Source organism: Artibeus jamaicensis, unplaced genomic scaffold (assembly GCF_021234435.1).
Source record: "Artibeus jamaicensis isolate MK-2021 breed Jamaican fruit bat unplaced genomic scaffold, CSHL_Jam_final scaffold_833, whole genome shotgun sequence".
Taxonomy (NCBI): Eukaryota; Metazoa; Chordata; class Mammalia; order Chiroptera; family Phyllostomidae; genus Artibeus; species Artibeus jamaicensis.
The window spans coordinates 21,248,859-21,273,852 of NW_026522056.1; the positions used below are offsets into that span (position 1 = coordinate 21,248,859).

The 24,994-nt window shown below is 42.2% G+C and overlaps 1 protein-coding gene across 2 annotated transcripts; it reads right to left on the reverse strand.

Annotated features, from left to right (window-relative positions):
- Positions 1–1,312: 1,312 nt before the first annotated feature.
- On the reverse strand, positions 1,313–23,474 carry KLKB1 (kallikrein B1). Of its 2 annotated transcripts, none has more exons than XM_037128874.2 (15): positions 23,387–23,469; positions 22,703–22,761; positions 18,918–19,074; positions 17,542–17,648; positions 15,108–15,267; positions 14,558–14,667; positions 11,457–11,616; positions 10,343–10,452; positions 10,023–10,185; positions 9,813–9,925; positions 9,492–9,660; positions 5,848–6,023; positions 4,794–4,889; positions 3,051–3,190; positions 1,313–2,571 (listed from the first exon to the last, which is right to left on the reverse strand). In XM_037128874.2, exons 2-15 carry the CDS (start codon positions 22,758–22,760, stop codon positions 2,380–2,382), a joined length of 1,911 nt encoding a protein of 636 aa, XP_036984769.2. In that variant the 5' UTR covers position 22,761; positions 23,387–23,469; the 3' UTR covers positions 1,313–2,379. The 2 variants fall into 2 exon arrangements, with proteins under 2 accessions (XP_036984769.2, XP_036984768.2); XM_037128873.2 differs by having other exon boundaries at positions 1,315–2,571; positions 23,371–23,474.
- Between the last annotated feature and the right edge of the window lie 1,520 nt (positions 23,475–24,994).

The following is a 24,994-nucleotide window of genomic DNA, read 5'->3' on the forward strand; positions in this document are numbered from 1 at the left end:
CTACCCTTTCTCGCTGGCCCCCAAATACCCCCGTTCCATGATAAAAGTTTATTTTCCCATGAGAAGGTTTTAACCCTGACCTTAGATCTGAGTTAATCAAGCATAGCATTACTAATATCTGGAACAATGAGGCTTTGTTATGAGGCACTACTTTGCACTGCAAGGTGTTTAGCAATAGACCTGGCCTTTAACTCCACAGATGCCCACTCACCCAGGAGTGCCAAGCAAAAGTGCTCTAGAGGTTGTCAAATGTCCCCTGGGTGGGGCTGGGGGGCAAAACTGTCTCTGGTTGAGAAGCACTGCCTTAGACGATAAGGAAAATAACGAATGATGGTTAGAAATGCCCCTGCTATCTTTTCTCCTTCTCATAGTACGAGGCAACGTGATAGGGGCCATCAGCTGGGATAAGAATGCCAACCTTTGTCCTGGGTTCTGCATTTCCTGTGGCCTTGAGTTAATCTTTTCATCTTTTGGATGCCTCCAGCGCCTCATCTTTAGAATAAAGACAATTTCACTCAGTAGGCGTTGACTCAATGCTCATTGATAGGCAATCTGAAAGAGGGTCTCCTTCGGAGCTGTTCACTGTTTGGTGAGCAGATAAACCGTAATTGAAATAAAAGTTTTAAATTCAAATGAGAGGTTTCTCAGACCTCAGTGAGCAAAGAGACTAGGCTAACCTCAGACGTGACAGTGTGATGTCTATCACTCAGGCCAGCGTGCTCTTGCCACAGACCTATTGCCTGAGGCCTCTACCTTAGTATCCCTCTTACTCATGGGAGTGAAGTCATTCCAGTCCTGAGCCTTCCTAGCCTCTTACCCACTTCTGAGTCCGAAAGGCTCTTCTAGGGTGAAGGGCTTCTCTCTCTTCATATTCACCCCTGTACATGAAGACATTTGGCCCAGTTCAGTGCCACTGGCCTTGACCGGTGGCTTTGAAGCATTCATTGAAACCTGAGGAGGTCCGCATTTCGAAACTCTCCCGTCAGCACTGCCCCAAACAAGGTCATGCCCTGACCAACAAAAGCCCAATGGTTGTCCCGAGGACCCTGTTCAAATATCCTGTAGAATTATCAACCCTGCAGACAAAAGGGTTTTATTGCCAACACTTTTTTGTTGTTGAAACATAAAACAATATCCACACAGAATTAAGACCCATGTCTTTATTGCATGCATCGTAAAAGATGAAGTAGTGTTTATTTTTAATCCTTTCATGGAAGCCAGATTTGACCGAACTGGAGATACTGCTTCTGGAGAAAATCTAATTCTTCAGTTTCTTATTTTATGGTTCGTGAAGAACCCAGACCTCATGGGAGATTTTTTTCCATCCCCTTCATCTGTAGCCCTTCCTACCGCTGAGAGTGTCTTTGAGTATGAAAGAAAAACATCTCCTTTAGAAACTTCTCTATTTTTCTACTTTATTTACACAATATGCTGTAAGTGGCCACTTCTGTATAAGTGTTATGTTTGCTTAAGTGAACCAAGTCCAGAGACCTGGTGCCAATGTCATTATCACTGGCAGCCTTGGAATTTGTGTTACATAAAGATTGATAGCGTTCATTCCAGGTCTCCCTGCGACTGCCATGAAGTTACAAGACTGAACTTTATGAGACTCTTTATACCCAATAGTGCTTCTTGAATTACTGTTACACATACCAGTATCCACTGACCCCGCAGCAAAGCCGCTTCCTCACCCTCCACGAAGGCTGTACCATAAGCCTATTGCCAGAGCTACAACCAGGCAGCTGCCACCCCACGGGTCACCCTTGCCAGGCAGCCTGTAGTAGTGCCAGGGTCGCAGAAGTAGCAGGTCAAAAAGAAAAGCAGCACCACTATCCTCACGAGTTTGGGGAACTTAATCTTTTTCTTTGGAAAATAAATGCTGCACGGGTTTCTTCTCCTCAGCTTGGCAATAAACAAACAAATCAAATTCACTGGCTTCTCAGCCCCAGTAAAGGCAGTGGTGGATCTAACGACCATGTGGGTGAAGCACAGAGAAGTGATCTCTGAGACGTACTGAGTTCTGGAGGAAGCGGTAAGATTAGAATGGTCTTGGACACTGTGCTAGAATCTAGGGTCATTTTTCTTCAGCTCTGTTTTACAATTGGGGAAAAAAAGTACTCTTCATTCCACTCATTTGTAATTTTATTTCATAACAAGCAATCATGGTGTTTAGTTAGCATCTTCTGTGATCAGTGCTGTTGTCACAGGCGAAGAGCACGCCTCTGTGCGACGCCACCCTGAGCAACTCTGTGGGCATGGTCCCTTTTCCTGTTCATGAAAAGGACGCAGAACGAATGTCACCGTCCATGTCTCTGCAGAAAAGCACTCCAAGGGTCAGGATGTGAACTGCGGGCTCTGCCCCACATCCAGGAAGCTTCCTCACGCCGGTGACTTCAACGAAGACTGTCCGTCGCCTTCCTGTGTTTTTTCTGAAATCCAGTCCATGTACTCAGCCACTTTGGTGTAGATACCTGGTTGTTCTTTGCGGGCACAGCCTTCACCCCAGCTGGTGATGCCCACCAAATACCACATTTCATTGCTCTGACAAACTAAGGGACCACCTGAATCACCCTGGGTCACAGCAGGTAGAAAAAGAAAATGATAGAAGGTTATGACAGACATGCCTTGAAAATCCTGTAGTCTCCCCACACATGCATTTTCTTATAGCTCTGCAGGGGTCTCTGATACCTCGTTCGCTGTCATATGTGGTGGAAATTATTTAAGTCAGTAAAGTATTGTCCAGCAGGGAAGTTTTGACATCATCCTTTCACTGTCAAATAAGTCTACTAGTCTTATATTTTGGTACAATTGTTATATGTAAAATTGTCTTCCTTTAAATATAGCATGTCCCTGCATAGATTGGGACTCGTTTTTATATATGTATATCTATTTTATATACATTTAATTTTTAGAGGTTACATATGAAATTATCAGATTGATTGGCTCAGCTTTTAAAAACAACTATGATGAAATATGCTACTGGAAAATACATCTTGAAATGAATTTTCTCAAGTAAACTATTGCATTTTTTACACGACCAAATGTATTACCTTACAAGCATCTTTGCCCCCTTCTTTATAGCCAGCACAGATCATCTGTTTGGTTATCTCATAATCTCTGTATCTTTTCTGGCATTCTTCATTTGTTACCAAAGGAACTTTTGCCTTTTGTAGGATATTTTGGATTTCACCTGTGAAATAACCAATATATAACTCCAGAAGGAAGAAATACAATCCATAAGAAAATAAGACGGAAGTCTTAAAGCAAAGCAGAATGATGAACTCGGCATTAAAGCCCACTCCTGCGGATGTGAGTAGCAAAGGTGAGCAGGGGGAGTTAGGAGAGAAGGGGGCTCCGTAGTGGCCTTGGATGCGGGTCAGGACGACCTCAGAACCTGAGTCTGAGCAGCGATGTGGCTTCCATGTTCTCTGCTGTTCTCTCAGCTCAGTGGGAAGTGCTCAGAACGCCCTTTCCACTCCCAGCAATCCAAAAGACCGGAGTGTTTTACCTTATAGTTGTTTTATATATTAAAAATGATAATTTTGAAATATTTGGTTTTTTGAAAGAATAAACCAAATCTCTGGCCATAGAAGAGTATTTTGTTCTTCGAGTAAATGCAAGGGAACCTGAAGAACAGTTTATTTACAAATGAATTCTACCAGTAACCAGTGAAGGTTACTTTTAAATCTTCCTGTCTCTATCAGTTAAAAAAATATATTAGAACAATGTGAACTAGTTAAATAAAGGACTGAATCAGAAAAGAATGATAAAGTTTGGCGAGCTATATCTTTTTGTAGAAAAATGATGCAAATACTGTATGTGATTGTATCTATCAGGAACATAATTCTGGAAAGGAAGAATGATTGGTTTCCTGGAAATTTCAAGGGCACTTGAAATGCCCCAAGTGTCCATAAGGAGGGGTTCTCAACGTAGGATCCATAGAAAGAATTCACATTGTCTATAAATTTGGGTAGGAAAAAACATATCCTTATCTTTACCAACCTCCAACTGAAGTCTGATACTCCCTTCAATTATGAATGTGGGCAACAGTCTCGGGAATATTGGCCATATCTGAGCCCTTCCCTTCAGTATAAATCGCAGGTATGTTCCCATCACATTATAGTCATGGCAGGTAACTAAAATGATCATTTGTCCTCATCACAATTGCAAAGTCACAGTAGTTATTAGAACAACGTGTTATTGAATATATTAATAAAGAAGCACATGCTTTGCTACATCAGAGCTTTTAAAAGTTATTTTTCGATAACTGTCTCATAATTTCATTGGTTGCTTTCGCAACCCTATGTATTTTTATTTAAGCATTTAAAAACATCATTCAAGAAGTAGTTCATAGGCTTTATCAGACTGCAGGAGAAAGGCATTGCAAAATAAATAAATAAATAAATAAATAAATAAGCGCCGCCATTCAGAGATGGTGTGCCTGCTCAGTAGGCACTGGTCAGTCATAGCCAGGGGAGGCTGTGCCATTGGGAAGCAGGAACACTGCTGGTACTAGGAACAGGACGGGCTAGAGTGGGCTTATCAGCCTCTAATGGGACCAAACCAATGATCGTTTTTATGGGGTAAGGTGCTCAGTAGTTTACCTTATTTATTCTTCCAGGCCCAGGCCAAAAATATCTGCTCAAGGGCCACTGAATAAGTCTTTGAGAACCAATTGATTGAAAGATTGCAAGTTTGAACATAACGTTTGACAGAGTGCCGACCGCATGAGTCCAGGCCACATGCCCCAGCGTCTGAGACCTGCTCTGGGAACAACCTCCAACCTGCTGTACCTCTTTCCTTGGCGAAGCCCCAGCCGGTTATCCAGCAGTTAGAGTCAATGACGTTTGGGTCGTCTCTGGGAGGGAGGCATATTGGTTTCTGGAATTCTGAAAGGTAATTTTTAAATCAGAGTCTGGTTAAAGCTTTAGATACTGATCTTTAAACACACACACTTTTCTTCTCCCATGTTCTCTCACTACTGAGCACCACCAAGAAGAATAATGCTTTCGCCTCCTGCTCAATCTCTAAGGTCAGAGATTCAAGGAAATGTCTCCTGTTGGAGTCATTTCCACACGACATGTTCCGTGTTAAGTTGTTTGGACTGAATTAAAAACCTCAGCACCCAAGTTTATCGTCAGAAGCATTCAGAAGTTCTCTCTCAAACTGTGTATGATACTTTCCATGGCAATCCAGTGTCTAACGCCATTTCAGGCACCATTTTACGTGTTCTAACTTATTAACTGACTTTGTTATTTTAACAACCCAGTGAGGTCACTATTGTGCTCACTTTACCAATGTGGACATTTGCGGCACTAAGAAATAAAAGCACCTTGCCCAAGGTCACAGAACTGTTCGTGGATGCAGTGGGCAGCTAGCAGCTGTAGAACTTGTACCTGGAAAGCAGCACCTCCGACCGCCTCTTGCCTGTCTCCCCAGAGCCTCCTTCTGCGCCAGTCTCTCCTCTGCCCAAACTCCACCTGGAAGTTAGTATCCCGTCCCGCTGGCCCTCGCCCAGCCTCGGTATTGCCCAAGCCCAAAGCACAGGTAGTTGTGCTCCACTCGTCACAGGAAGCCATGCTTCCCGGTGCCAAGGACACTCCTGGGTCTATCAGTTCAGCAGCGTATAGGCAGCTGTATTCCGCCTGAAAGAACTAATGGACATTTCTCACCCCTGCTAGAGGAGGTCTTTATGGCAAGCCCGGAGTCTTACCACCCCTGGCAGTTCTCACCTTTCCCCCAACTCTACCAACCAGAAGACAAAGACAGTCTCTGCCGATTCCGCCCCCTCCTTCCAGTGCCCTAAACCAGTGCTGGGCTGCACCGTGCCTTCAATATGCCACGTACCGGTAAAATTCAAAGGGGCCTCAAGCTTTATTAAAGCAATATCGTGAGTGGTTTCTGTGATGCTATAATTTTCATGAATAATAATCTCTTTTATCTCTGAGAAAGGGGTTTCTTTTGTTATCGCTGACAAATTTAAAAGGCCACCATAAATGCGCCACGCGTCCGAATAGGAGAGCCTGGGAAAGAAAAATAAACATTTGCTTGAAACCAGGCTGGTCCTTTGTCCTTCTGCTTCACCATCTACAACAATGACAAACAAACAAAACAAACAAAAACTCAGGAAAAGAATGCTACTCGGGACATGGTTTTACTGGTCCAACCCTTCCTCCTGGAAATTTGTCATCACCCACCACAGCCATCTGAGATCGATCTCTGAAGATTTAGTCAATAACATTGGAAATACACATTGATGGGATGATTTCACATTCGTTCTGAGTAAAAATGTAAAAATGCCGCTGTCCCATTCTGGGAGAAACTGGTCGAGAAAGGTTCTAGCAGTTCATCACGGGAAAATCCTTCTCAGCTCACTGATCCTGAAAGTGACTGCCCATGAAATTCAGAAGTATCAGGAAGTTGGACTGATTTTACACAAGCTCCCTCTGCCAGGGCAGTGGAGGGGGGGGACTTGAGTGCCACTCAAAATCTATCTTGTTTTGGGAAGTGTAAAAATTTAAATGAACTTTTTAAACATGATAAGATCCGAAGTAAATCTAAAATTATTATTTAAAGCAGTCCTATCATAATTACATTAGCCAAGATTAAAATGAAGGAGAGAATCCTAGAAGCAGCAAGAGATAAGGGGACAGTCACCTACAAAGGAGTTTCCATCAGACTGTCAGCTGATTTCTCAAAAGAGACCTTACAGGCAAGAAGGGGCTGGAAAGAAGTATTTCAAGCCATGAAAGGTAAAGACCTACATCCAAGATTACTCTATCCAGAAAAGCTTTCATTTAGAATGGAAGGGCAGATAAAGTGCTTCTCAGATAAGGTCAAGTTCAAAGAGTTCATCATCACCAAGTCCTAATTATGTGAAATGATAAAGGGACTTATCTAAGAAAAAGAAGATAAAAAAATATGTATAGTAAAATGACAGCAAACTCACAATTATTAACAACTACACCTAAAACAAAAACAAACTAAGCAAACAATAGAACAGGAACAGAACCACAGAAATGGAGATCACATGGAGGGTTAGCAACAAGGGAGTGGGAGGAGGAGAAGGGGGAAGAAGGTACAGAAAATAAGTAGCATAGACGGTAGGTAGAAAATAGATAGGGGAGGGCAAGAATAGTATGGGAAATATAGAATCCAAAGAACTTGAGACACATGGTCATAAACTAAAGGGGGGAACGTGGGAGGGAGGAGGTGTGCAGGGTGGAGGGGAATGAAGGGGGGAAATGGGACAACTGTAATAGCATAATCAATAAAATATATTTTTTACAAAAAGACAGACTTCCTACAGGAAGATCTGTGGTTCCTCACCTAACAAAATGCCTTGAAGGAAATAATCATATGTATTTTTTCAAACCAGTAAACACAAATTGTACATTAAAAAAAGCAGTTCTGTGTAAAGACATGGAAAGTGTTAATTGTCAAGTGAGTGCGGTAAGACATGCAAGAAACCCCAGCTCTTACAGACACAACACTGAGCCCTCGGGACTAAATTTCTTTTTTTAAAATATTTTATTTATTTATCTTTAGAGGGGAAGGAGAGAGGGAGAGAAACATCAATGTATGGTTGCCTTTCGTGCGTCCCCTGCTGGGAACTGGCCTGCAGGGAACTGGTCTGCAACCCAGGCATGTGCCCTGACTGGGAATTGAACCTCGATTGTCTGGTTCGCAGGCCCGCGCTCAATCCACTGAGCTACACCAGCCAGGGCCGGGACTAAATTTCTTAATAGAAACAGGTGTGGCCACCGTGCAAAACAGTGTGGAGGTGCCTCAAAAAGTCAAAAATGAAACCATGTGACCCAGCAATTCCTTTTCCTGGGTACGCATCTGAAGGAAACAGGGTCACCATCCCAAAGAGATAACTGCACCCCACACTCACTGCGGCGTTGTCTACAACAGCCAAGATGTGGGGAACATCCAGGGGCCCATCGACAGTCAGACGAGTGCTTGCAGGAAATGTGGCTGTACAACAGAATATCATACAGCCACCGGAAAAAGGAGAGCCTGCCATTTGCAACAACAAGAAGGAAACTCGAGGGCATCACCCTAAGTGAAACAATCACACAGCGAAAAATACTGTCTGCTCTCACACGTGGAATCTAAAAAACCCTGAACTCAGAGAAGCAGAGAGCAGATGGGTGGTTGCCTCAGGGGAAACGTGGGGGTGGAATAGGTTGAAGATTACAAACTTCCGGTTATAGGACGAATAAATTCTGGGGAGGGGAGGTGCCTCGGGGGATTCTACTGTACTGATTAACAATACTGTGTTGCGTACTTGCTAAGAGAGTAAATCTTAAAAGTTCTCACCACACACACACACACACACACACACACACACAAAACATTGTACCTACGTGAGATGATGGATGTATTAACTGACCTCCTCCTGGTCATCTTTTTGCAACACATACGTATATCACATCACTATGCTGTACACCGTAAATTTATACAATGTTACATATCAACCATATCTCAATAAAGCTGGGGGGGAAAGGTGAAAATTCTCCATCCCAAATTGGGATTTATTTAGTGAAAAGGGGAACAACTATTTCCCATCACAGGATCTTCCTTCCGGGCCAGCAGCCTCCCCCTGAGCAAGGTCATGGACACGGAGCCAGCCTGGGGACTCACGCTGCTGCGGGCAGCTGGGGTGGAGGCCTTGGCCCTGGGAAGCAGTACCCTGCACGCTGCTCACAGCACCTTTCAGACAGAGAAAGGGAGGATTCCATGGAAACAAAAATACATTTTGAAAGAGATCACATGTCTTTTAGTCTGCTATGAGTATCTCTTCTGCTCATTCATATGCTCTCACCATGTGTACATGTATTTAATCACAGCTTATAATTTTTGAGTCACTTTATGTCCCAGGCATAGTGCCAAGGGGTTTAAGTGTGTCACTTAATCCTCCAGTAACCTTACGAATTAGACACTGCTGTCATTCATATTTTACAGACAGAAAATAAAAATAAGAGAGATTTGCAAATTGCCCAACGTCATCCATGCCTCTGATATGAGGCAGAGCTGGGACTCAAGCCTTGTCCTAACTACAAAGTCAGCTTTTAAAACTTGAAAACCCTATTGTGTACGCTATTTGCCTGATAGAGGAGAAATATTATATTAGGTCATACTATCTGGAACATATAGGGTAATAAACTATTGCATTTTTGTTTTCTTATTTACTATTAATATTACTTAGTATATTTGTGAATCCATGGGCCTGAAAATGCAGGCTTTGAAGAAGAAGTTGGGACATTTTTTAGTTATTCTGTGAAGCACACTTTTGCAAACACACCCCACGTTGGTCCGATGGGTCACACTGGTGACATTTGAATACCACCTCTGCTTTCAAATGTTTTGTATTAAATAAGAACAAACTTCCATTGTGAAACCAACAAGAGGACTGAGAACTCAGTGCAGATTCTTCAAAATGGAAAGTAACATAGGACGCTGGATAAAATGCAGCTAAAACTTACCCATTGAAGCAATGGGCAGCCGTGAGGACCCACTGGTCCCCAATGATGGAGCCTCCACACACATGCTTCTGGGTTTTCAGTCTCACTTGAAGGCTGACCTGCCAGGGCCACTCTCCCCAAGAAGAATTGGTTCCTCCAACGATGCGCATGGCTGTGTTCCTGGTGCATCCTAAAAGGAGAGCGTGGAAGGTAGTGGCTGGAATTACAGGTAAAGCAGCCAAGAAAGGCAAGACCCATAATTCCTTCGTATGAGACGGCGCGAGCTGTGAAAACCACGCAGATGTCCCTGTATGATTCTTCGAAAAGGTGAGGTTGACTCACCGATGCCATTTCCACTTCTACACAGTCTCAGAGAATAGCCGGATCTTCTTCCCGTCCCATATGTAATCCGAGTTGGAGAACCGTCCTCAGAGAATCGCAAGGAGCACTTGCACCTGCGTGAAATGATCAGAACAAAGATTAAACCTTCACACATGGGCAGGTTTCATGAAACTGTCTGCTGACTGTCTTTGAAAGATGAATTTCACTAACTTGTCTCCTCGACAGTCTTCTGGGAGTAAAGAGTACGTGAAAAACTGACAGCGGACCATCTCTGTGCAGGTCTCTTGGCAATTACTCACTCCTTTAACAAAGGTCACGTTCAGTTCTTCCCCCCCAAAATCAACTCCTGCGTACATTCTTGAATGGCAGGGCTCTGTGGCAATTGGAAACATGGGAAGACATAAAATGAAAACAGCAATAAGCCACATTCACACATGTCTCTGTTACATTGAGGATTGTTTCATCACCATTACATGTTAGAAGAGGATGACATCGATCACATTCTATGTATCATGATTGAATTACATTACCAGGCAAAGTTCTTTTGCAGGTTAAAAGGCTGTATCCAGACACAGTGTTTTCCTGAGGAGTGGGGGAGCTTGGGGTCCCACTTTTGGAAGTCTTAAGTAAACAAACGTTTCTATTTTTTAAAAAAAAGAAAAAGAAAGCAAACAGTATTAAAGGCAAATAAGAAGCACTTAATGTCAAAAAATACCCCTGCAAATTTTATTCTTCTGAGACATGTGCTTTGAAGCAGTTCAGATGGCAGGACTCTAATAAATTACAGCAATTAAATGTAAATCAAGCCACATCTACTTCTAAAGAAAACTGATAGGCACAAATAACATAAAACATGCCAATGGTAAGGTTCCATCTTCTTTTTTTTTAATTTTATTTATTTGTCTTTAGAAGGGAAGGGAAGGAGAGAGGAGGAGAAACATCACTGTATAGTTGCTTCTGGTATGTCCCCTGCTGGGAACTGGCCTGCAACCCAGGCATGTGCCCTGACTGGGAATCGAACCACAATCTTTTGGTTCACAGGCCCGAGCTCAATCCACTGAGTTACACCAGCCAGGGCAGGTTCCGCCTTCTGATTGGAAAAAAGAGAGAAAGAGAAAAGAACAAATTCTAGGGGTTTATGCTGCTGACAATCTTGTGTAACAAGATAACTTTCTCTTAGCTCCATGGTGTGCGTGTGTGTGTGTGTGTGTGTGTGTGTGTGTGTGTGTGTGTAAAGGGTGGGTTATCTGAGGGTAAGCAGGTCAAACCAGAACCTTAATCAGGACAAACAGGGCTCTGGTTTCTGAAACAGCGGAGTTAGAACCAATGAGCTTAAATGACGTGCTGAATTTTACCTCAAGCTGATGCAAAACATTAAGATCAGTAAGAAAGGGATCTAATCCTTCTTTTTCATTGGCTGTTGTTTCCTCGACTCCATGGTACATGTAAGTACAAGAAGGTAGGAAGAGAAATCTGCTAATCTCTTAAGTAAACTGCACCTGGCAGAAAAATCTGGCCCCTACTTAAATGGTGGGTATCAAGCATTTAGAGGGAAATGAGCAAAGCTGTAAACAAATAACCTTAAACGATAAAGTTAAAGTGATGACAGGACAGCAGCAAACGCTGCCCCCCGTTCTCACTCACCTTTGTGCTTCTGTGGGCGAGGCATTTGTATAGAACGTGAAGAAGAGGCAGCTGGGGTGATAGGTGCAAATTGTTCGACACACAAGAGCGTCTGGCACGATTACTCGGGCCACATCTTCGCCCGAAAATGTGAGATGTTGGAACATGTTCATGTGGCAGCCTGTGAACTCACAGAGGGAAGCTGTTGCTACAAATGACACATTACTAAATGCACATGTACTTTGTCATCATAACTATGGAAGTGATGACTCTTCATAGCACTAAACATCCTTTGTGAAAAGATGTCAACATTTCCAAGCTTGTTTGCCATTTGGAAGAAGGAAAAATTTGTTAACTCTCACAAAAGACAGATGGCTAGGCCAGAGAAATGATAAAGCTCATCCTTTCCTCCTGGCTCCATTCTAACCAATATAAGACACTTTAGTTACTCAGCATGGATTTATATTTTTTATGTTACCTTGCCCCTGAATTTCCAGCCTTAGGAACATGAAGTTTTGTGTTATATTTTCCTGAATATTATGAAAAATTTTTAATAAAAACAATTAAGAAAAATATTAGGTAGCTAACAAAAATGCCACGTGCCCATTGAAATTAGAACAGAAGAAAGTCTACCTTCGTTATTCTTATTTAATCATATTTTACTTACATTTTCTGTACATATTATTGTGCTCAATTTACTCAATTTAATAACATATTAGTTCCATTAAAATTATAGGAGCTTGGACTTCTGGACAAGATGGAGGCTGAGGTAGACACACTGTGCCTCCTCACACAACCAAAAGAAGATAACAATAAATTTAAAAAAAAAAAACAGAACTGCCAGAAAATCAAACTGTATGGAAATCAGACAGCCAAGGAGTTAAAGAAGAAATATTTATACAGACCAGTAGGAGGGGTGGAGATGGTCAGCCAGGCAGAGAGGACTCACAGCAAGATGGCAGCTGGAGGAACAGGCAGTCCCACATTTGCTTGCATTTTAGATAAACTGAGAGGAAAAACTGGGGTATGAGACAGACCTAGGAACCCAGGGTTCCAGGTCAGGGAAGTAAAGCCTCAAAACCTCTGGCTGAAAACACCTCTGGGGGTTGAGGCAGCAGGAAAAACTACCTGCCTCACAGGAGAGAGTGTTGGACAGACCTTCAGGGTCCTGGAACATACACAAACCCACCCACCAGGGAATCAGCACCAAAGGGCCCAGTTTGTTCGTGGGCGGCAAGGAAGTGACCGAAAGCCAGTGGAGAGCCAGGCAAGTTGCATTGTTCCCTCTCAGACCCCTCCTCCACATACAGTCCCACAATGCAGTGACGTGGGTTGCCCCACCTCGGTGAACCCCCAAGGCTCCACCCCTTCCTATGCAACAGATGCACTGAGACAAAAAAAATGGCCCAAATGAAAAAAACAGATCAAAGCTCCAGAAAAAATACAACTAAGTGGTGAAGAGACAGCCAACCTATCAGATGCACAGTTCAGAACACTGGTGATCAGGATGCTCACAGAATTGGTTGAATATGGTCACAAAATAGAGGAAAGAGTGAAGGCTATGAAAAGTGAAATAAAGGAAAATGTACAGGGAACCAACAGTGACAGGAAGGAAACTGATACTCAAATCAACAGTTAGAAGAAGAAGGAAGAAATAAACATTCCACCAGAACAGAATGAAGAAACAAGCATTCAAAAAAATGAGGACAGGCTTAGAAACCTCAGGGACAACTTTAAATGTTCTAACATTTCAATCATAGGAGTGCCAGAAGGAGAAGAAGGAGAACAAGAAATCAAAGACTTACTTGAAAACATAATGAAGAAGAGCTTCCTTAATCTGGCAAAGGAAATAGACTTCCAGAAAGTCCAGGAAGCTCAGAGAGTTCCAAAGAAGTTGGACCCAAGGGAGCACACACCAAGGCACGTTATCATTACATTACCCAAGATTAAAGAGAAGGAGAGAATCTTAAAACCAGCAAGAGAAAAGGAGACAGTCACCTACAAAGGAGTTCCCATAAGACTATCAGCTGATTTCTCAAAAGAAACTATACAGGCAAGAAGGGGCTAGAAAGTATTCCAAGTAATGAAAGGCAAGGACCTACATCCAAGATTGCTCTATCCAACAAAGCTATCATTTAGAATGGAAGGGCACGTAAAGTGCTTCTCAGATAAGGTCAAGTTAAAGGAGTTTATCATCATCAAGCCCTAATTATATGAAATGTTAAAGGGACTTATCTAAGGAAAAGAAGATAAAAATATGAACAGTAAAGTGACAATAAACTCACAACTATCAATAACTGAACCTAAAAAAAATAAAACTAAGTAAACAACTAGAACAGGAATAGAATCACAGAAATGGAGATTACATAGAGGGTTAGCAGCAGGAGAGGGGGAGAAAGGGAGAAAAGATACAGGGAATAAGAAGCATAATCGGTAGGTACAAAATAGGGAGAGGTTAAGAAGAGTATAGGACAAGGAGAAGCCAAAGAACTTGTATGTGTGACCCATGGACATGAACTAGGGGGAGGGATGCTGGTGGGAGAGGCTGCGCAGGGTGGAGGGGAATAAAGGGGAGGAATGGGACAACTGTAACAGCATAACCAATAAAATATATTTAAAGGAAAAAATAAAATAAATCAAATCTTTAAAAAATAAAATAAGAAAAGCTTAATAATTATATCACAATTATGGGAAAGACAAAAAGAACTTAACTTAAATGAGCATAGTCAGATTAAGAGAGCCCCCCCCCCCACATAACATAATATCTGCACAGGTGCAGGCTGGGAAATTAGGGCTCAACTATTTAAACCTTTCTTTTTTTAAATAAAAACATATTATGCGTCACATGGTACCATATGGTACCACAGCTTCCAATCTCTCTCTGACTGATTCTTTTGCCTACTTCTTTCTCTTTTAAGGACCCTTGTCACTCACTGGGCTTCTATGCATAATCCAGACTAATCTCCAATGTCAAAGTTCTTAATTTAGTTACATCTACAAAGCCCATTTTGCCATATCAGGCGACATAATCACAGGTTGCAGAGAATAGAATGTGAACACATTTGGGGAGTTCATATTCTGCCCACTACGATTATGGAGTGAAATGGTAGCTATGGAATTACCAATTTCTGAGAGTCCACAGGGCTTCAGGGAGAATCCAGACACAACGTTGTTCAGCACTTTTATACTGGTCGGTGTCCCCGTTGAACTGTGCTTTAACAGGCAGTTGTTCCTGAAGGTGAAGAAAGGAGGTTACTTTGCTTCCTAAAATGCAAAGTGCACATGGCCGTCCATTTCATGGGCTGTGAAAAATAAACAAAGCAATCTGAATAATGACTTTGATAATGAGTGGACTAGGGTTTTGCGTGTTTCGTGCAATAGACATCTTCATCCTCCTCAGAGGAAGGCTAAAAGTAGGAATGGGGTGGGAGACCTCATTCTACAGGACTGTATTCTCCTGAAGCCTCATTGCACAAAGCACAGCTGTCTGGGAACCAAGTGGAAAGTGCTCTCTCAAGGGAAAATAACACTGAAGTTAAATAAATAAGGAGAGTGTGTAGGTCTAAAAGCCCTGTTTAGTTTTCAGTTGGAAAATAAAAAAAAAATGAAGAAGAATGCAATTAAATCATAAAACCACTGCGGTAAAGAACACACATGAGGAATTTTACCCACCGGTACTCTGCATCATGAAATGCTTGGGTGGCGTAGGTGAAGAACTTGCAGTGAATGCTGTTGGTGCACCTTTTCTGGCATTCCTCGACACTTTCAACCTTGGACACATTAACATTGTCTCCTCTCATGTCGATTCCTTCATAAATGTCTCTGTGGCAAGCTGCACATACAAAATGCATAGTGCCGATTCAGTTTCCCTTCTAGAAACAGGCAGTTGGGGCGGGGTCGTTTTGAAGGATGACATCCTGTTTTGGCAACTGCTCTACTAATTAGGGGATTTAGAATTTTTTATTACATCCCTCAATGAGCAAAGTCTGCTTGAAATCAACACAGTGCAAAGTTTCAGAGAACTAGCATGGGAAACGGGCTACTTGGCTTCCAAAACTGCAAGGTGTGTGCAGCAATGTGGGGAACACTTTAGGGTGAAATGATCAGTGAGCAGAGGTAGATACACAAGGACCCTGATGCCGTGTACTGCTGGTTTGCCCCGGTAAATAAACTGACAGCCCTCGAGCTCTTGCATGGGTAAAGGAGCGCCTCTCCCCGTGGCTTATCTCCAGGTTTTCAGATACTCCTGTCTGACTGCAAACTGCATCTGCTGGCCCTGTCATTGATGCTTGTGTGTGACATCATTGTCACAACAGGTGCAGAGTCCTTGTGCATGCACAGTGAAACCATTTCCGTTCTTGCTTTCAAGTGTTCTTAAATTCCACTTCACCCTTCCAATTGAAATTTGCCTCATATAAGAAGGATAGATCATTCTCCTTACAATGAATCAAATCAATGAATTAGGCTCTTCATTTTTATACTAAAGATTCAAATTTGTTCATGAGACTCCCAGTTAGGGAACCCAGGAGTATAAACCATAGTTTATTGTATGCAATTTTCTACTCCTAATAGGGTCGAAGAAGTCATAAAACTAGATTTAATGGTGGAAATGACAGAAAATATGTACAGTATTAAAACAACGCTTTGCTGAGGTGGGCAGGGGAGTGCATTGTTCATGTTTCATTTGCCGATTATAGAAATAGAAACTCCATTTCTGTAGCACATGAGAAAAGAAGAAGGCTGAGAGGTGGGGTGCTTACAACCCAAAACTTTGTTTACGGTTAGTTGAAAGCTATAAACCTACTTCTAATGACTAATTCTAAAATTGGTCTTGAGTCTAGAAACTGTATTTGCCTGGCAACATTTTCCCCTTGAATTCCCTTTAAGTTATTTGGGGAGAATTAGAAGGAAACATTAAATCAGGTTCTGTGGGCAAGCTAATTTTGGGGGGAAAACAATGGAGAATTGAAAGGGCACAATATTATATCTCTTTAAATTGCACTGATACCATAACTGAAAAGAATGCTTAATTGCATGATTGATACTAAATTATATTAAGAGATAAATTTGATCTTATAATGTAGGAAATGTACGCTTCCTCAAGTAAACTACGTATTGGCTAAGTGAGGCCACCATATTAATAATAACCAAGGACTGCTTACTTTACAAACTGTAGGCACAGAAGTGTGTGGTGTTGAGGATGGGGGGTGTTCACAGGGGAAGAAAGAATGAAAAATGTGGAAACCTTTAAAACTTGAACCTCCAAGGTTACCTGCAGATAGGAAACCTAGAATAGCAATAGCGTTCAGTCACAGTGTGATTATTTCCAGATTCTGCCAACCTATCAGTTAAAAGGAACTTTTTAGTACTTATTGTTTTCAGATCAGTCATGGTAGAGCTGTGGTTCATTCGCCTTCAGTTTGTGAGGATAGGGTTGGGAATTGTTTCCCGGGACATCAGCAGCAATAAGCAGCAGAAGTACAGTTTTCTGGGCTCCTAATCCTCACATTTCTTCTCGGTGGTGTTGTTTTCGGTGATGTTTATGGGACCCAGGACTTTGGTGCAGGGGGTTAACGGGTTTCTTGGCCTCAGACCCCTGGCATTTGGGAACAGAGAATCTTTGCTGGGGGGCTTTCCGTGGGCCTTGTGGAATGCTCAGAGCATCTCTGTCCTCTATTCACTGGGTACCAGTAGCATCATGGCCAAGCTATAACAGTAGAAAACATCCCCAAATAGTGTCAAAGACCCCCCTGGGGAAAAGACAAAATCACCCCTGGTTGAGAACCAGGAGAAACCACTGGGGTGAAATGGGGAGAGAGTCCTTCTGTGTTCTGTTTAAGATTCTTATCTGGGATCAAGGGAAGGCCACTGTTTGGATGTCTGTTCTATTCCTCACCTCCTGCACCATAGTTCAAACCTCATAAATAATAGGGGCTCACGAAGCATGTGTTGACAAGACCAAAGGATAAGTCTGAAGTACGGTCCCTCTCTATCTGCCTCGGAGGGCTCCCTGCCAAACATCCATGGAAATACAGAGTTTGAGCAGAAGCTGTTCTAAGGTCGACTCATCATTCATTCAAACTGAGCTGAGAAATCCACACCTTACCACTTATTCGATGACCGCATTGCTTTAAGGAAGGTCCAGAAATTGCCCCGCTCAGTGACATCCTTGGCAGGGTTCCTGTAACACTGTCTTTCAAGAAGCAACCGAACCTGTTTTTAAAAGGAGCTTCACTTAGGAAACAGACTAATAAACACACATTGAGGAAATGTCTAGCATTTTGGGACACTCATAAATAGAACTGGAAGTAAGGAAAACAGGACAACTTTCCCAGCACTTGCTGGAAAGAACATTCCCAGAGGCAATTGCAGAATATCTAACAGTCTTTGTAATACCTAACATCAGCATTATTTTCCTGTAAATTCACGATTTTAAGCCCAGAAAGTCAATCATGTTAAAGAGTTAATGATTTTCCCTATGTTCCCAAATTTGGGGAGAATTATGTTTCTCCCTGGTGATTATTTCTGTACATACTTTCATTTACCTAAGAAATTAAATCAGTCATGAGAGATGGATCTGTGTTCATCTTGCTTATTATCTCCTTCTGTCCACACCTTCTTTGTCTTTAATGTCAACTCGGACGGTGATTGCATTATTCAGGAGGGTTCTGGAACCTGACTCAACTGCTTATTGAAAATGTTAACACCTGTCATACGCAGTCTGGGTTTTCTGTACAAGTTTAGCATGTAAAATCAAGGCATGATTGACTAATTCCTAGCTTTTAAATTCAAATACAGTGAAGATTTTTTAAAAGAATGATAAATGTGGAAATGGGAATGATGGAGAAACATTCATTCTGGATACTGATCAAAATTAAAGAAAATTAGAATGAAAGTATGGCTGAATTTAGGTAACTTCATGAAGTAATAAGACTTTTAATCATGAACTACTTTTCCAGTGCTCTTACTTTTCCAAATTACCAGTTAATAATACACATTCACACCCATCTGTCCACACCCTAGATGGCCAAACTTTTCACCACAAGCCCCATTCGGACCTGCCCTCTGCAAAGGTCACACGCTCTGGATCTTATGCAATTACATTTGCAACAAAAGGCTTGCTTCCCAGTCCATTTTCTTAGAACTGTGCTGTCCACAAATGTGATCACCGTCCTTGTCCAGATGAAATACTCGCCTCTTATTAAATCCTTTCTTGAATCAGTCACTTAACCCAATAATGCACAGGCATTTTCCTTGTAAGCCTTTGATAGAAAATGACTAGCTTCTGCTACTTCTAGGTCCAGGAGACCTTGGTTTGGTAGGTCTTGGCTGAAGACATTGTTTGTGCAAGAACCACTCTCAAGGACTCCTTAGACCCCATTCAAGAGACACAGCCCTGTGACAGGCTAAATAATTTTGAATACAACTGACTGCACCTTGAAAAATGATTGGCTTCCCCAATAATGAAATATCACTATTTACCTTTTGTCACTCCTTGAACTCTGCAGGAGAAAGCTGAATAGCAAGCACCTCGGGTGAAATGTGCACACCGCCTGGCAGTGCTTGACGCTGGGGCTGTACACGGTGGTGACATCCCCACCTCTGAAGAAGACATCCTTATACAGTTGAGTTAGGCATCCTGTGGTGTAATCATTGGGGGGAAAACATTAGTTTGGAATGAATGCAAATAATAGTCAGAGAAATGTATTTGTGTTCTGATCCTACTTCCTCTATGCAATACCTAAAGATCTTTGCTACGTGACTCTAATTACAGAGGCAGGGGATAACATATTTGAATAACGTAGGATGTTAAAGTCATTTTATGGGTAGTTCTGTATAAAAACACTCGGTCAATTTTTATGAAATCATTACAATAATTTGCACATAAGTTGTCCTCAAGAAAACTAAAGCCTAGCTTTGGCTTCTCCCTGTTGCCTAATGTGCTATGAAAGTATCATGCCTTAAAAATAACAATTTATGGTCTCCTTTTCAAAAACAGTTTCATAACAAATATTCTCCCTAGATTCTCACTATCGCTCTGTAAAGCAATCTAGAGACAGGTTTTAGCATGGGCATCTGACTTTTTTTTTAGAAAGCAGGTAACTAACTGAGTTTCAAGGCAGGATGGATTTATCTGAGGTCCACAGGGCTAACGAATGCCTTGGGGCATAAATGCAGCTCTTCCGCCTTTCAAACTGGTTCCCTTCTAGTGTCCAGAGTTAAATGTTCCTCATGTCAGTGTAATTCAAGCAAATGAACAGCTACTGGGTATTTATTACTTTAAGAATGATGGCAGGGAAGGCAGTATTTTTCTCAGTTATGATCAGCTCATTTTTTAGGTCGTTTAAGCAAAGGCATGCATGCGCCAAGTTGAAAATACATTTTGAGCTGTTTGCTCTTTGGAATTGTCCCCAGTTCATGAGCCTGTATCCTGCAGATGGAGAGTATCGTTACCTTTACAATTTTACTCTCTCATGTATGACAGTGATACCTTGAACAGGTGAATTGAGGGACTACCTTGAAAGACCCCCTGCAAAGTCTGCTTCGTAGGCTTTTCCACATCAGGTAGAACACACTCCTTAGTTAGCCAACTGCCCATGACCACAGGACATCCCCACAACTGCCTTGTCCATTGCTTAGGGCCACAGTCACACCTCATTCTAACCACATCTATTTTGAATCACCTTTGAGGGAACGGGCAGCTTAGACACATATACTTCATTAAACACTGAGGTTTAAAATTTTGTCTGCACCATCCAACCCCTCTGGGGATCTGGCCTTGAGATTTGCTATGACAACCGAACCCAACGGGGTGGCTTCTCTTCCTCTCAGAGGCGTGGCTGAGATGGTTTTCTCTTGGGGAAGGTTTGTGTTTAGAAAGAGCAGAGATCTCTTCAGGCAGGAGGAGCTGCTGGGAACACAAGTGGCCAAGTGCACAGGACGAGCGTTTATATGAGCACAAAACATTGAGTGAGAATGCTAGCAGCCAAGCAGCCTGTTGTTTTGAGACAACTGGTATTTTTGCCCGACTCTTCATTATTAGATGCCATCTTCCCCATCCCAATGCACAGAAAGGGTACAAATAATGACCAGTTCTAGCCTGGGAGCCCCCATTCTGCACCTGAGCCTTTGTCAGCTGCCAGGTGACTCAGTCAGTGAAAGGGGACAACTAGAAGTACATTAACTCTGAAGAGGACCAGAGGATAAGTGTTCTTGTTTATCCTCTAAGTTGGGACTGATGATGATGATGACGATTATGATGGTGACAATATGATGATGAAAGGCTTATTTGTATTGTATTTTGGAGCACGTAAAATATTATTCCACAAGTTATCTCATAACACAAAATATATATTCTGTCTATAGGCTTTGGGCAGACTATCTGGTCTTGTTAAGTGATCTAAGTTACCTCTGTTGAGGTACTGATACTGGCTGCCAATGACCAGAAGAAAACTTATTTCGAAGTGACTGGAGTCCAAATGAAATGTACTGGCTCAGACACAAAAGAGCCCGTGGTGGGTCTGACCCCAGGCAGTGCTGGCCACAGGGCTCAGCCGATCTTATCTAGACGTGATTTATTTCCATGCATGTGCTCCGTGCCAGGGTTGCCTTTGCTCCGAGAGGCCCCAAGATTGGTGCCAGAAGCCCGGACTTCTGTGTTCTCCCACAGTGCAAGTCCAGTTTGAAAAAATATGGGTCAGAGTCTTATTTCTAGAAGTGTGCACAACAGTCTTGGCCCCGGGCTGTGTGCCCTTACTGGCTCAGGCCTGCCTGGGCCACAGCCACAACCACCCACACCCAAACTGCTAAGAGGCAGCCATTTCTGGAAATACACCAGGATACGGCTTCCAAGAAAAGGGAGTACAGTGAGAGCACAAACCACGGACAGCTGTTAAGTCCCTACATGGGAAAAATGATCACTCACATTTGCTGGAGGAAAAGGTCAACTTAGGAATAACCTTTCTGGAAGACACTTTCATAATGTATAAAACCTTCCAAGACACCTGCATAAAAATACCAGCATCTGGTATTTTTATTTCCAAATCTATTTTACTGAAATAATTGAGCATGTGGGTGAAAATCTGCATGCAAAAATAATATGAATAGGGAAGAATACGAAGTTCCAAATCATATGACATATATTTATTCACTTGAAAAGATAGCTATAAATAGAAAATATAAGTGATAAAACGTATCTATAATTAATAATATCTTTGTTAAATGTGTAAGTTGTCATGTCTAGAAAAATTTCTGAAAGATTAAACAAAAGGCTTTTAAAAATGGCCATCGCTGGATTATGGGGCTATAGACAATATGTAGTTTCTCATTTTTCTGCTTACTTGGTCCTCTAATTTTCCTGGCATGATTTTACATATATATACAATTTTTTTTGCCAAAAAGATAAAATCGAAATGGCCATGGTCCACAGCATCTTTGGCTTCTAATCCTCAACATTCACCGGATTAGTCTGGGGTGACAATTATGGCTCAGAGGAGCAATGCAGGTTTAGGGGACAGATGGAGAGGTGTTGTGGTTTAGAAAATAAAAGCTTCTTTTTGAAGGAACTTTATCTCCTTATAAACATAACCCTCACCCAGCAGATGTTCCTCTTAGCCTCACAGCTGAGAAGTAAGCAAGCACCACTGTGGTGTGGTCATCCTAAGTCAACAAAGACTCCACACCTGCCCCTAATGGCGGCGCACACAAAATGCCATGCTACCATGACGGAGGTAGAACAGTGTCCAGAACCGTCCCAATTCTCTGAAAATGTACCTGGATGACGAGAGAGAGAAATACACTCAAAATTGCCGGTGTGGAAACCAGAACTACTCAAATGGATGGTTTACTAAATTACACTTAAACCAGGTGCTTACAATTTTGAAATGGTTCCCGGGTGGCCTAAGAGAGTCTCAGTATGTACTGTGTACGCTCACACACTTTAGAATGGCCAGCACTCTTGAATGTAGAGTTGGTTTTTTTAAACGTTGACAGAGGGCTGATTGTTTGTTTTAAGTTCTGCTTTGTAGAGAATCCTTTCAAAACAGGAGCTTCTGTGAACGCATGCCCAGAGACATTCTCACTCCTGGGCTCCTTTTCCTGAGGGCTCTCGGGCAAAGGTGAGCATTAAAAGGGTATGTCCTGATTTACTAGGGCCTGCCTCCTTCCCCAAAGCTCCATGTGCAAGAGTTTTCCCCAGGGGTGCTACGTTTTTCTGAACTACTGTTTCATACACCCTTAACTTCATGTTCTACAGATAATCCACTCACCACCAGAAACCGTAGCCAACAAGCAGGTGAAACAAGCCGCTTGCCTGAATGAAATCATCCTAAAAGAGAAAGCAACACATGCCTGACTCCACTGTTCCTAGATGCATTCAACAGGAATCTTAACTTAAGAAGACATGGATTTTCTTTCAAATGTCTGGATTGGGAATCAAAGTCCACAATGAAAAGAATACAGGTTTTCTGTACATTTTGTGCCCAGATATTTGGCACAAGGTGCAAATTGAGACCTCTAGACTACTAATTGTGTTTACTGTTAGTTTGCCAGCTATGTTGTTGGTTAAGTATGGAAAGAAAATTGGTAGAGGGGAGCTAAACAGTTATAAAATCTCTTGATTCGAGCAGAAAGAAAATTATTGTAAATAGTGGCAATAATATCATTTCAGTTTCCCTAACTAAAGCCCTTAACATAGTCAAGCCCATTTTTAAATTTTTACATCAGTTCATACTCTTTTGATTTTAAAACATTTTACATTTAAATATCTCCCCGTAAAAAAAGCACCACTATTTTGGATACTCTCTAAATACACAGAAAATTAAAAGAAACTAGTCGCTTCTTCAAGCCGTAGAAACCATGCTTAATTAGACAAAACAAAACAAACCAAACCAAAAAGCACTGTCTTTGGAAGCAATTGGAATAACAAATTCTCTACCTGAAAGACCCTCTACCTGAAAGGGTCTGTGCTTCCGGGCTGGGGGTTTCCCGTCACTGACAAACGGATGATGTTCAAGTGTACCCCTAGCGGCTCGGCAGGCAGTGTTTGCTGGCCTTCGATGTTGACTTTGGCTTTCTGCCAGTGGTTCCAACCATCTGCCCTGTCAACATATTCTATGACAGTGCCATTCCTGGGTTCAGCTATTTGCTATATTAACCATTTCGCGCTGGTCCTAGGGGTGCCCCCAGGTTTCCCTTTCTAAAAATGTTCCTAACGTTTCTCCGTTATTGGGGCTTGTGAAGCTGAAAGCCCCTCTAACGGGACTTTGTCCATTATAATTGCCTAGATGCACAATTGAGTAAAGGGTGGGTGGGTATAGGCAAATAACCCTGGCAGCATCTCAGGGCAAATGATGCCTTCCTCTGTCATGGGCAGAGCATCGAATACAGTACCACGGAAATTTAAGCACTGAAGGGGGTTGGTGGATGTTTAGGTCCTGCTCCCACCTCATTCAGAGAAGATGATGTAGCAAGGTTGACAGGTCATAATTCACAGACCAAATGGGGCCCAGCACTTGTCTTTGCAGATAAAGGCTTATTGCAGCACAGGTACCTGTGCAGCACACGCCCACTCAGGTATTATGTGGGCTGGCTTCCACCCTCCAATGATAGCTAAGTAGTTGTGATAGAGACACCGTGGCCTGCGAAGCTGAGATTCGCTATCCAGTCCTTTTCAGGTGAAGCAGGTAAAAAACCCAGGCTAGCATACCTGGCGTAGAGTTTAGACTTCTTTGTCAGGACACCTTGACGGCAAAGAGGCTGGTTTTCCCAGGAGCCTGTTTCTGCTCAGGGAGTTTTACCTCATTTTAATTTTTAAGAACAAGTCTCTCTATACGCTGAAATACATCTCCTTGCATCTTCCATTCTTTGGCCCTAGATTTACCTACTAGACCACACACACACAAAACTTTTCTCCTTTTTGTGCTTTTAAAAATATTTAAAGGCCAAAACCACTTGCCCATTAAAGTCTCCTTTGTTTTCTAACTATGCTTCAAAATCGCATTACATCTTTTGGGCTAGAAACCTAGATTTTCAGAGAGCTGATGCTTAGGTAAATATTTAATGCACATTGCTGCAATGCAGAACTGTGTTCATTAAAAATGTAGCCTAATGTTGTCAATAAAGTAATTTTTAGCTGTAATGAAGGAGCATATTTGAAATATGCCAGCTGCGATGCTTTTCAGATTCAGGATGTCTTTTGAACCACCTGCCAATTCTTTTCATTGGGGTTTACTTTGACTGATTCCTGTCTTTCCCAGTTAGTCAACTTATGTTTCATGAGAATAAAGGCTGTCCTAAAAATCATATTTGTATATGCTAGTTGTGCCTTAAAGGAAAAAGTGTCATCACATTGAGACGTGATCGTCTTATTTGAAACAAGGTGGTGGAGGGGGGCTCTACAAGTACCCTGGGCAACCAGAAAGATGAACAAGTGGGCCCTACAGCTAATTAAGCCTGAAACACCAGTGAAAGAGGGGAGGAAAAAAGACAAAACTGAAAGTGGCTCACTTCGGGCACATCATAAGAAGGAAGAATTATTTGGAAGAGACGATGATGCTGGG

Excerpts from the sequence above, each read along its gene's own strand:
- KLKB1 (XM_037128874.2), bottom strand. The coding sequence starts at position 22,760 with ATGATTTCATTCAGGCAAGCGGCTTGTTTCACCTGCTTGTTGGCTACG. Across the intron at positions 9,926-10,022 it reads GAAGACTGTCGAGGAGACAA|GTGCAAGTGCTCCTTGCGAT; the intron begins GTTAGTGAAATT and ends CATTTCACGCAG. Across the intron at positions 2,572-3,050 it reads GGGGCAAAGATGCTTGTAAG|GGTGATTCAGGTGGTCCCTT; the intron begins GTAATACATTTG and ends GCTGTGACCCAG.